This window comes from Gorilla gorilla, chromosome 8 (assembly GCF_029281585.2).
Source record: "Gorilla gorilla gorilla isolate KB3781 chromosome 8, NHGRI_mGorGor1-v2.1_pri, whole genome shotgun sequence".
Lineage (NCBI taxonomy): Eukaryota > Metazoa > Chordata > Mammalia > Primates > Hominidae > Gorilla > Gorilla gorilla.
In genome coordinates, this window is record NC_073232.2 from 69,607,122 (window position 1) to 69,619,817 (window position 12,696).

The 12,696-nt window shown below is 41.0% G+C and overlaps 1 protein-coding gene across 8 annotated transcripts in view; it reads left to right on the forward strand.

Moving 5' to 3' along the window:
* WASHC2C (WASH complex subunit 2C) overlaps nucleotides 1–12,696 on the forward strand; it is a 65,250-nt gene that overhangs the window by 17,832 nt on the left and 34,722 nt on the right. For 4 of the 8 annotated variants that reach the window (XM_055353102.2, XM_055353103.2, XM_055353106.2 and 1 more), the window contains exons 8-16: nucleotides 1,203–1,250; nucleotides 4,714–4,824; nucleotides 5,369–5,456; nucleotides 6,099–6,170; nucleotides 7,205–7,323; nucleotides 7,797–7,854; nucleotides 9,088–9,147; nucleotides 9,539–9,718; nucleotides 11,593–11,720. In XM_055353102.2, coding sequence (XP_055209077.2) covers nucleotides 1,203–1,250; nucleotides 4,714–4,824; nucleotides 5,369–5,456; nucleotides 6,099–6,170; nucleotides 7,205–7,323; nucleotides 7,797–7,854; nucleotides 9,088–9,147; nucleotides 9,539–9,718; nucleotides 11,593–11,720 — 864 coding nt within the window. The remainder of the gene's footprint in view (nucleotides 1–1,202; nucleotides 1,251–4,713; nucleotides 4,825–5,368; nucleotides 5,457–6,098; nucleotides 6,171–7,204; nucleotides 7,324–7,796; nucleotides 7,855–9,087; nucleotides 9,148–9,538; nucleotides 9,719–11,592; nucleotides 11,721–12,696) is intronic. The other 4 variants (XM_055353104.2, XM_055353105.2, XM_055353108.2 and 1 more) reach the window with 1 other exon arrangement.

Here is a 12,696-nt window from a genome sequence, read left to right on the forward strand (position 1 = left end):
CTAGCAGGCTAAGTAAATAGCATAACTGTGAATTCGTAATCTGCTTCCATAAGGCTTTTAACAGTGATAGAAGCCACATTCTGAGTTTTTTTTCCCAAGGGTTAGATTTCCTTTTTGCCTTATGTACAATAATAGGGAAAGCTGCTTTCATCTCTTCCGCTATTATCCTCTCTCCCACCTTGCCACCAAATATCTCTTTCACCCAATATATTTTTGAGAAGGGCAGCTTAGATGTTTTGGTGGAATCTCTGCCTGGGATATAGTCTTTGAGTATATTCTGTCTTTGAATAATTCTAAGGGAAAAAATCTACATTTAGAACTTTTGTAAACTATAAAACCTAGAGCAGGATATACCAAAAGCCACCACTTACATTCTATTTTGCTTCTGCCGCTAGCGCTTTCATATCCACAGAGCATAATTTCATTTCCTTGTCTAAAGTTTGAGTCTGTGGGCCTTGACTACAGTTGAATCTGTAGTTGTTCTTTAGATGGGATGTTCGTTATTGCAAAGGACACAGCCATGTTGCAGGAGAGTCCTCGAGTATGGGATTTCCGAAAGGAGACAGTGTTGTGTATGTGCTTTTCTCTTCTGGTTGGTCCCCCTTTCTGCACTCTCCCTGCCCGCCTTTCTTCCAGTCCTCCAAAGAAAAACCTGACAGCAGGAAATGAGCTTTTCTTAAGTAACTTTCATATAACAAAAGCAGTGCTCATTAGGGGAATCCCTTGCTTTTAGCCACCGATGTTGCATTTCATCAATAGTTGCTCGTAGCAACTATTCATGTCCCCTTCTTGGGCCTAATGAAGTAGTTATCCTAATGAGAGAAAATAGAGACAGTATAGTCCAAAATGTAAAATAACACAAACTGACTTTCAGTAATTTAGTTAGTTAAATGTGCAACTCTTACTTTAAATCCAAAGGCAAGAGTTGAAAGTGCAGGTGATGTGAACAAATTGTTAGAGGCATTTAAGTGAACCACAAAAATTACGTGTTAACTGGAACAACCCTTCACAATATTGCCAGCTATCCAGCTTATCTGCACCTTGATACTTAAGGTGACCAGTAGTCAGTACAAAGAGACTGAGTGTCAGAGCTTTTTCTCCACTTGACATAGAATCAGCCTGCCCCAGAGACTTAGACCTGCAATCATTTCTGTGCTTCTAAGTAAAGCCCATTTAACAACAGTCTTTTCTTCCCCATAAAGGAGTCAGATGAAGATTTTGCCCATCACAGTGACAATGAACAAAACCGGGTAAGGCTCATGTATTGAAATGACTTTGTTTTTACATTTTAATTGAAGCATAGTATATATACTAAAATTACTTTGGAATGATTTATGACCAAGTGAGGATTTTTTCATGTATACAATTTATTTTCCTTTAAGCATTTCATGTATTTAGGCTAACTACCTCCTTTGTGTATATTTTTTCCAATTTTGCTTTATAGTTTATTTTTCTTAGAAAAGAAGTTTCAAAGAAGTGAAAAACACAATTGGAAAACAGAGCCTCTAAAAGAAGACTCAGTTACCCAAACTGAACTACTTTGCATGAGTCCCTCTTCTGTTTTAAAATTGGAGACAATCTAGCAGTAACATTATTGAGTATTCACAAGATGAAAACTTCTTACCCTACTGTCTTAGCACGGTTATCTTAATTTTTGAATATCTAAAGGCGTATTCTTTTCATAGTGTGCATCGTTCATTTTCTGCCATTTTATGTTAACATTTTATAAATGTGTCCTTATTTATTATTATTATTTTTTTGAGATGGAGTTTTGCTCTTGTTGTCCAGGCTGGAGTGCGGTGGCGTGATCTCAGCTCACTGCAACCTCCACCTCCTGGGTTCAAATAATTCTTCTGCCTCAGCCTCCCGAGTAGCTGGCATTACAGGTGCCCACCACCATGCTCAGCTAATTTTTTTTGTATTTTTAGTAGAGATGGGGTTTCACCATGTTGGCCAGGCTGGTCTCGAGCTCCTGACCTCAGGTAATCCACCCACCTTGGCCTCCCAAAATGCTGGGATTACAGGCATGAGCCATTATGCCTGGCCTCCTTATTTTAAATAGCCTTTGCAGTTTGCATTGTAAACTTCTATACTTTTAAACATACTGAGTATGATACTGTCATAGTCTCTAAATGTATAAGGGAAAGAGTTTATTTCTAGAGTTGTATTTTTGATGTAATAATGTATTCAATATTTTCTTTTCTTTTTTTTGAGACAGAGTCTCGCTCTGTTGCCTAGGCTGGAGTGCAGTGGTGTGATCTCAGCTCAATGTAATCTCCGCCTACAGGGTTCAAGCGATTCTCATGCCTCCGCCTCCCTGAGTAGCTGGGACTATGGGTGTGTGGCACCATGCCCGGCTAATTTTTTGTATTTTTAGTGGAGTCAGGGTCTTCCCATGTTTCCCAGGCTGGTCTTGAGCTCAGGCAAACCGCCCACTTCGCCCTCCCAGAGTACTGGGATTGCAGGTATGAGCCACCACGCCCAGCCAATATTTTCATATATTGAAATCCTTTGCTTCGGTGAACTGTTTCTTCAGAATGAGGTGATATAGAGTTATGTTAATAACTCTTAATGTCTGGTGGATATTCTAAATTAAGTATTATGCATGTAGATTTTCCTACAATCTCATCACTGGGGTGATTATTTTAAATTTCTTTTAGTTAAAAATTTGCATTTAAATTTCTTAACTGGGAAATATTTTTTTCACAAAAATGTTTAACTATCAAATGAAGGATTTTATACTTTCTGGTTGTTACTGTATTTTCCTGGTTGTATTCATAAATGTGGTTGATCTTTATAATTTTAACGATCAGTCTTTCTTCATAGGATATTTGTTTCTATGGAATTTCCTATTAAGATCTGTAAATGCAAACAGTTTTTCTTTCCTTTTTTTTTTTTTTTTTTTTTTTTTTTTGAGACAGAGTCTCTCTCTGTTTCCCAGGCTGGAGTGCAGTGGCACGATCTTGGTTCACTACAACCTCCACCTCCTCGGTTCAAGTGATTCTCATGCCTCAGCCTCCCAAGTAGCTGGGATTATAGGCATGTGCCACCATGCCCAGCTAGTTTTTGTATTTTTAGTGGAGATGGGGTATCACCATGTTGGCGCGGCTGGTCTTGAACTCCTGACCTCAGGTGATCCGCCTGCCTCAGCTTCCCAAAGTGCTGGGATTACAGGCGTGAGCCACCACGCCCGGCCACAAACAGTTTTTCAAAAACAGTACAGTATAGTGAGTAAAAGCACTAGCTTATGCAGCAGGTTGGTTTTGTGTGCTCCAGCTAACCTCAAAGTTGTAAGGATTAAATTAGATAATAAAGTGCTTTTAGTAACATGCCTGGCACAGTTCATTGATTCAAACATTGAAAAAAAATTTTTTTAATTATACATAGTAGTGTGTACCTTTGGAAAAATTAGAACTTAACAGATAAGGCTAAGTTTGAGCCTTCCAGTCCTTTCCTTCTCTGCATACTCTTCAGAGGTAACTGGGATCATGCTCTGGGAGCATGTCATTCCAAGTCTGTTTCTTTGCTTTTATAAACACATTTGTTTCCATAGAAATGCTGTAGTGTTTGCAGAGGGGGCGGGGCGTGGTATCATCCTGGATTTGTTATTCTGCACTTTTTTGCTTGACCTACCTTAGATGGCTCTCTAGTCGTTACAGCTTTTACCTTTTAACTATTACTCAGTATTCTTACTAAGGTAAGACTATGCTGATGATGTTTATATTTCTCTAGTAAAAGGCTGGGCATGGTGGCTCATGCCTGTAATCCCAGTGCTTTGAGAATGTAATCCCAGCGCTTTGGGAAGCTGAGGTGGTTGGATCACCCTAGGTCAGGAGTTCGAGACCAGCCTGGCCAACATGGTGAAACCCTGTCTCTACAAAAAATATAAAAATTAGCCAGGCGTGGTGGGGGGTGCCTGTAATCCTAGCTACTCAGAGGGCTGAGGCAGGAGAATGGCTTGAACCTAGGAGGCGGAGGTTGCAGTGAGCCGAGATCACCCCATTGCACTTCAGCCTGGGCAAAAAGAGCGAAACTCCTTCTCAAAAATAAATAAATAAATAAAAATATTTGTCTAGTAACAGCCATTTTTGATATTTTAATATTCTGCTTTTTATATTCTTGTTGTTACATTCTTATAAAGGATACATTTTTAGGCCGGGCTTGGTGGCTCACACCTGTAATCCTAGCAGTTTGGGAGTCTGAGGCGGGTGGATCACCTGAAGTCAGGAGTTCAAGACCAGCCTAGACAACATGGTGAAACCCCATCTCTACTAAAAATACAAAAAATTTGCTGGGTGTGGTGGTGCATGCGTGTAATCCCAGCTGCTCGGAAGGCCGAGGCAGGAGAAAGCTTGAACTGGGCAGGCAGAGGTTGCAGTGAGCCAAGATCATGCTGATGCACTCCAGCCTGGGCCACAGAGCAAGACTCCATCTCAAAAAAAAAAAAAAAAAAAAAAATATATATATATATATATGTATATTTATATATATATTTATATTTTATATATATTTTATATATTTTTTCTTAGATTCAAAGTAAATCTTGTGTATTATTTGTTCCAGCACATCTTTTGCTTCATAACTTGCTGCATCATGATTATGATTATTATTTTAAAAAGCTGTTACTTCTTTGAAGGAGGAGTCTAAAGGCTGACAGTATCTCTTCTTTAGCTTAATAACTAGTAGTTCTAATTTGGTATTTTATACTCTTAGCACACCACACAAATGAGTGATGAGGAAGAGGATGATGATGGCTGTGAACTTTTCGCTGACTCTGAGAAGGAGGAGGAAGATATTGAGGACATTGAAGAAAATACTAGACCTGTAAGGAAGGCTGTAGTTGCTATCACTTGGCAGAGTTTTAGAACCAATGACTTGTTTTTTTTTTTATTGTGACTTACTTTGTACCTCACTCATTTTGGCATATTTGTCATTTCATTTACACTTTGGAAAATAATGGCAAGCATCTCGGATTGCCTCACAAGTACCACTTTCTTGTCCAGATGTTATGATTTTATGAGTCAGATCATTCAGAATATGTCTGGTTCCAGAGTTTGAAGACCGTACTGCTCCTGTCTCTCCACCCATGCACCTTTTTCTTATTTTCGTATTTAGATTTTTAAGTATTAAAGTCAAGTATTAAAAAAAATAAGGAAATAAAGGGCATCTCCCTTTGAAGGAACATTTTATGAGTCCTATTCCTTGGGTGAGCTGTATAGGGTACATATGTTTAAATTCATTTAATTAAACTCTGTTTTCTCCTCAGTTCAATTTCTTTGCTTTTGTATACATAATGTTCTTAGGTGTCCAAAGTGAAGTGTACTAGTTTGTTACAAAAAAGCGATTCTTTTGATTTCTCCTGCTGTAGAAAAGAAGCAGACCTATATCGTTTGCCGATGAGCTGGCTGCCCGCATCAAGGGGGATGCCGTGGGCCGAGTGGACAAGGAGCCGACAAGTGAGCCCCAGCCACGTTGACGGGGAGTAGGGGAGGGGTAGTGCAGGGCCCTCTGCTGGCTTCACCAAAGGCGGATTTCCCTTTTTATTAGTAATTACTACATATATTTATTAGTAATTGCTACATATAATTTAAATTGTAGTGCTTATTCCTTTTTTGGTTAATGGGCTCCTTTAGATAACTGAACACTGTGGACCCACAAGAAAAACGTACATGTACACATGTAGATAACCCTTACATATAATTTCAGGGGATTAATGGAAACTCCAGAGAACCATGGGCAACAGCTTAAGAATTCCTGGCTGAATATTTACTCCTATATTTTGAACATATAAGAATGTGCTATATAGCATATTCTAGTTATAACAGGGTAGAAAGATAACATAATAATTCTTTCAACAAATACAATCCTGTTATGCACATGAGCCTGGGATGAAAGCAGAAGCCTTCTGCCTTACAAAGAGACTCTTAAGTGCCCACTGTGGGCAGGGCCAGGGGGTTCAGTGCTCTGGTGCAGCTGAGATGAAAGGCAGACGTCTTGCTCTTAGCTGTGAGTTATGAGGATGACAGACGTGGAAAGAACCAGGATGTGTATACCGTGGGAGGACTTAGTACTATTAAAACTGTGAACTGTTCTTCAAGCCTTACCCTCAAGAGAAGCAAAACCTCGGAAGACACTCAAAGAGAAGAAGGAAAGGAGAACTCCTTCAGACGGTGGGCCTTTTCCCTCAATTCTGTTATTTTAGGAGCCTGTTGACTAAGGAATGTTGCTTACATAATTCATGAAGTACTGCTTTACATGCTGTTTTCCCTCTGACAAATGGGTCTGTCTCCATTTACTTTTCTAAAGCCTCTGGGCTGGGCGTGGTGGCTCACACCTGTAATCCCAGCGCTTTGGGAGGCCGAGGCGGGCAGATCACGAGGTCAGGAGTTTAAGAGCAGCCTGGCCAACATAGTGAAACCCCATTTCTACTAAAAATACAAAAAATTAGCTTGGCATGGTGGTGGGTGCCTGTTGTCCCAGCTACTTGGGAGGCTGAGGCAGGAGAATCACTTGAACCCAGGAGGCAGTGATTGCAGTGAGCCTTGATCACGCCACTGCATTCCAGCCCGGGTGATGGTGCGAGACTCCGTCACAAAAACAAACAGAAGCCTTGGAAGGCATGTTTTGGGGTGCTGGGAGGATATGTGGGTGTGGAGTAAAAATTCCTATAGAGATTTGATTTATTAGATTTTACAGCAATCAATTCTTGTCTTCCTAGAATTCTTAGAAGTATAGAAACTTAGGAATCTCTAGCATTTGTTTTCAATAAAGGATACACCAGGCCTTTTCCTGCAAACAGCCATGTCCATTACATTAGACTTGTCCCTGTGTCAGTCTGCAGATCCCTTTGTTTATTCTGCCCTTCCTTCCCCCAGATTGGTTGGGGAATGGGTCTTGAATGTGGCATCTGACCCGAATGCTTGCTTCAGAGTAAATCTAGATCCAGGGTGCTGGCCTAGAGAATGAATGCTGTCTGCCGCAGACGTGGACAGACTTGAGAGTGGAGGCCCAGAGAGTCTTTTGAGGGTGTCAGTGGACTGTGCCAGGGGTTTAGTGTGAAATTCATCAGACTGCCTCACACTTTGTTAAATAGTGTCAGATAAACTCCATGCCAGTTTGGAGACACAGCAGATGCCAACCCGGGAATTTGAGTTCTGGACCCATCTTTAATACTCCCTGCAAAACATTGCTTTCTGTTTGCTAGATGAAGAGGATAACTTATTCGCACCCCCCAAGCTGACCGACGAGGACTTCTCACCATTTGGCTCTGGAGGCAGCCTGTTCAGTGGGGGCAAGGGGCTCTTTGATGATGAGGACGAGGAGGTGAGTCCACGGCACTCAGCAACACTCCCTGCAGCTACCTGTGTCAGGGGTCCACAGGGAAGAAATAGGCTTTGCTTGTTTAGTGGGGGAAAAACAGTTTCTCAGTTGGAAGTTGCTTCTATTTTCATATTTTGGGACATTTGGAACTAAGAATCACAGAGTGAGAAATGCCGTATCCTTCTGTGCTTTGTTAGGTGAGGAGAAGATGTGCACGTGTTAATGTGAATAATTTACTAGGTTATTGTTTCTTGCCTTATCTGTTGTCTTCCACATTTGTTTTTAATTCCTGGACAGGCCTAAATTATTTTAGGATCTCATTTTGCCATAGTTATCAGTTTGCAACTGATTTTCTGGCAGAGTAGTAAATATGTAGCTTTAAATCTTGTAGGTTATTTTTCCTTAGAAATCCTCAAATGCAGCTATGCTTTCTCCTGGTTTTTTGAATTCTTTGTCATATACCTTATTTCAACCAGAGTGACCTCTTCACGGAAGCCACCCAGGATCGGCAAGCTGGAGCCTCTGTTAAGGAGGGTAAGCTGGGGCTGGGCAGCTGCATCTCGGTGTGCAGAGTTCCAAAACTGTCTTTCTCACTAGGAGATGGAACCCTGAGGTTGTTCCCAAGCCTTGTTTCTGTGTTAAGCAGGAAGCTATTGTTTTTACTGTGGTCCAGTTGAAAGTAATTCATCTTCACTAATTCATGTCTTGGAAAAAAACAGTACCATCTGTAAACCCATACCACAGTCTTGCCTCTTTGTTAGGAGAGAACTCATAAAAAGTCAAACAAGAAAAGTACCCTAGAGCAATGTTGAGGATGGTTTTCATTGAATGAAGTTTAATTTAAAGAAACATTTTTAACATTCTGTATATAAGTTGGAGACCAGTAATTCCCCAACCCAGTGTGCATTAAAATCATCTGTGCAGGTTTTTTTGTTTTTTGTTTTTTGTTTTTGTATTTTTAGTAGAGACAGGGTTTCACCATGTTGGACGGTTGGACAGGCTGGTCTTAAACTCCTATCCTCAAGTGATCACCCGCCTAGACCTGGCAAAATGCTAGGAATACAGGCATGAGCCACTGCACCTGTCCCATTGGTGCAGTTTTTAAAAAACACAAATATAAATATATTTTTTAACCTACAAATGTTACTCCGTAGGTTTGTGGTAGTTCTCGGGACTTGGGAATTAGTGATTCTAAGTGCCGAGTCTCCCGGGCACAGGCATCAGAGCTGGGCCTTGGAGGCCGCTCCTTGTGCGTGCTGTGCGGGCTGCTAGCCTGGCTCTCCTCTGCTTTCCGCTGTCCACGTTTTGGCATCAGTGACTTGCTTGGTTTCCCCCTTTGCTCTTATGTCTTTATTTTTTTACTGATGACTCACATGTTTTTGCGGTTCTTTTTCACTCGTTCATTCTCATCCAACTGGAATGGGTAGAGGTGGAACTGTTTGGGGGAGCCCCGGTCATGCTGTCTCTGCCTCTGCTGTGCTCACCTCCTCCCTTGGTGTCCCCCAGCTGACCCACTGCTGTGGCTTGATGACGGTCAGCATGCTCTTCCACTGGAGTCACAGCTCCGATTGTGTTAATCCCCAAAAAAAAGTCCTGACATCGGTAGAGAAGAAAATACTAAAGAATTTTAAAATGGCTTGTTCAGGAAAAAGTGGTTTCAAAAGGTCTGATACTAGCTGTGTGTTACATTGCACGTATTTCAGGAAGAAAATAGCAAGGAAAGTTATTTCCCTTGTGAAATGGTTACCCCTTGCTTTCTCATTCTAGAGTCTTCATCATCCAAACCTGGAAAGAAAATCCCAGCAGGAGCTGTTTCTGTATTTTTAGGTAACATAACTTAGGTTTGTTTTCTAAAAACTACACAAATACTGTTTTTTCCATTTCAAAATTATCATCTTCTAAAGCCTGGCTGGAGATGAGGAAGTACCTGGGAGCTTCAAAGGGCTTTGAGCAGCTTATAGAAAGAGCTCATTTACTGATATTAGCTCTTATTCTCCTAGAGCTCAGTGGCCTTGGACTTTTTTGTGTTTGAGCGACCTGGTGATTCTCTGTTGTGAGATGTTCTGTAGCAGTAATGGATGGAGGCTATTGGGCCCTGTTAATGCATTTTGTGGATTAACTGAAATGAAAAGTTTTTGGTGGGTGATAATTTTTTTTTGTAAATTCAGCAGGCCCACACTGGCTCACAGCTGTGGCTGTCTTGTCTCTCCACCCACAGGAGACACGGATGTGTTTGGTGCTGCGTCCGTTCCATCACTGAAGGAGCCACAGAAGCCTGAGCAGCCCACTCCAAGGAAAAGCCCCTATGTTCCCCCTCCCACTGGCCTGTTTGATGATGATGATGGTGATGATGATGACGACTTTTTCTCGGCACCCCACAGCAAACCTTCTAAAACAGGTATGTGTTCCTGCCTCCGTTTCTAGGACTTCAGCCAGAAAAAGAATGTTGCCTAAAAAGAACATAAGCTCACCTAGTTCTGTATCTCTTATAGTACCAGAATCCCTTCTCCAGCATTCCTGTCATTGAGTTGTTGTGTCTGTACTTACATAGGTGTGGTGCCTGGGAGGTCTGTTTTATGACCCAATCTTTTCTGCTCTGTCAGCTAATTACTATGATTATTTTCCTTATAGAGAGCTGAAATCCTTTTCTGTATAATTTTTGCTTGCAAGTTCCAGTTCTGACCTTTGGTATTGTAAAGTTTTAATCATCCTTTCTTCCAGCCGACCTTAGTCAATTACATGAGCAGCAGGTTGTGTGCCGGCCATTTATTTCCCAGCTTTTCATTTCTCTGCCAAAAAGCTCAGGTGGCCTTGGTCTTTCCTCAGATGATGGAGTTTTCTTCCCCTTGGCCACTTTGGCATTCTCCTCTCTTTTCCTCTTAAATGTAAGTCCTATGTCCTGAAGTCATTCCCATAAATCATTTGTTTTTAAATGTGCAGATGAATCTTCCAGGGGCTTTTGTCAAAATGAAGATTCCGATTCAGTAGGTCCAGGGTGGCGCCTGAGAATTTACATTTCCAGCAAGCTTCATGGTCTGTAGATCACACTTGGAATAGCAAGACTTAGATCTATTGACTGCTCTTCCAGAAAAGAAAGGTAGATCCCTAGATCCCTAAGGTGCACATGATTTTCAGCAACTTGAAAAAATAAAAAAGGATGGCATAGGAATGGATGGAACTAGAATGCATTTAGAAGCCGGCTGTCTGGACTCACTCTCTTCCAGTGTTAGGTGTAGAAAGTAAGGATGGAAGCCGAAGTGTGAGGGAAAACGATAGCCTAGTTAATCTAGAAAGAGTGCAAATGGATGCAGAATGCACACAGGTCTCGGTGAAGATGACAGTGAATGAAGGTAGTAGTGCTTTTTGTAGCTCCACGGGGCTCTTACTTAGTGGATATCTTTGAGAACTGATTTAGAATCACTAGTAAATTGATGCTGCTTTCTTTGACAACTCCTAGTCTCTTCAGACATTCATGAGTCAGTGACCTCATTTCAGCAACACATGCCCTATTCGGTACAGCAGTGCTTATGGTGATGAAAGGTTGGAAATCACCCAAATACTTATCAGTAGAGTAAGCTATGGCCCTTCTATTCAGTGGACTATTCTGTGACAGTTAAAAAGAAAGGGGTCTACGCTTGTTGACTTGGGAAGATTTTGTAGGTACATTGAGTGGAAAACACAAATGGTAAGACATATTGTTCAAATTATCTTCTTATTTATAGCCTTATTTGTAAATAACTAGTGTTAATTCATTAGTACATCCTTTGGGGGAATTAGAAGCATGTATGCTGAACTGTTCCCAATGTTCATCTTGTTTGAGTAGACTGGTGGAATTATGAGGGGATTTCATTATTTGCTTTTATCTGCTTTTGTACAGTTTGATTTGTTTTTAAAGCAGGAGCCAAGCCTTCATTTCTCAGATTCCTTAGATGATTGACTTGGTGGCCCTCTTAAATGATCTTTCTTCCTCTAGATCTCTCTTCACCTTGTAAGCCAGTCCAAGCTACTCTAAGCACAGGAGATGGCTGCTTGGATAAGCATGTCAGCCACGTGGATAGACTATCTGTTCTGTCTTTCAACTGAACTGCTACTATGCACTTTGAAAAATTCCAAGGGAAGAGTATAGTTTCACTTACTATTTCTTTATAACTAATCAAGAAACAACATAACTTTTTATGTTTATTCTTTGGGAGGGAAGAATTTTTTAATCTGTGAATTTTGTGATAGGATGTTTGACGTTAGTGTCATTTTATGCCTTGGTATTTTTTAAAGGCAAAGTCCAATCCACTGCCGATATCTTTGGTGATGAAGAAGGAGATCTGTTCAAAGAAAAAGCCATAGCATCGCCAGAAGCCACTGTGAGTCAGACAGATGAAAATAAAGCAAGAGCAGAAAAAAAGGTGAGCAGGAGGGAAGACTTAATGCAGGAGCATTGATCTGCAGCATTTTAATAATTCATCCGGAACCCAGAGGGAAGTACTGTTCCCTTTCGCGTTCATGTTGAAGAACTTCAAACAGGAAGTGGAAAGAACATTGCAGTGAACACCCAAATAACTGCCACCCAGATAGATCAGTTCTTAGGGTTTTGGCAAACACTTTATGGATGTAAACCTTGTTACATATCTATTTTTTTCCTGAACTATTTGCATGTAAGTTGTTTGAACTGTTTGCTGCATGGAACTGTTTCCATGTAGTCATTGTGACATTCTACCCCTAAATATTTCATTAAGCTTCTCTTGAAATGACTTCCATATAAGCACAATGCCATTATCAACAGCTGTGAGACTAACAGTAATTCTATAGTAGAATCTAATATCTAGTCTGTATTAGAATTGCTCCAGTTGCCCCAGAATGTCTTTGTAAAATCACCCCAACAAATAGAATACAGATTTAAAATTATCTCGCATATAGTTCATATTGCAATTTCCTCTCTTGTCCCCAAAATGCCGTTTAGAGCAGTGATCCCCAACCTTTTTGGCATTAGGGACATAAGGAGAGTGCACCCTGCAACCTAGATCCCTCGCATGTACAGTTCACAATAGGGTTTGCCCTCCTATGAGAATCTGATGCTGCCACTGATCTGACAAGAGGAGGAGCTCAGGCAGTAATGCTTGCTGCTCACCTCACCTCCTGCTGTGCGGCCCGACTCCTAACAGGCCATGGACTGGTCTGCAGCCCAGGGTTGGGGACCCCTGCTTTATAGTATTTTTTTATGTTTTGATTTTTTTTTGTTCTAAGAAACTCAGGATTCGGACAGTGTGTCTGCATTGCATTTGGTTGTCATGTCTCTTTGGTCTCCTTAATCTACTGCAACACCTCCCACATCTTTTTTTTTTTAATATCCAGCCACTTGTCTTGTAGAATGTGTCTTGTGAA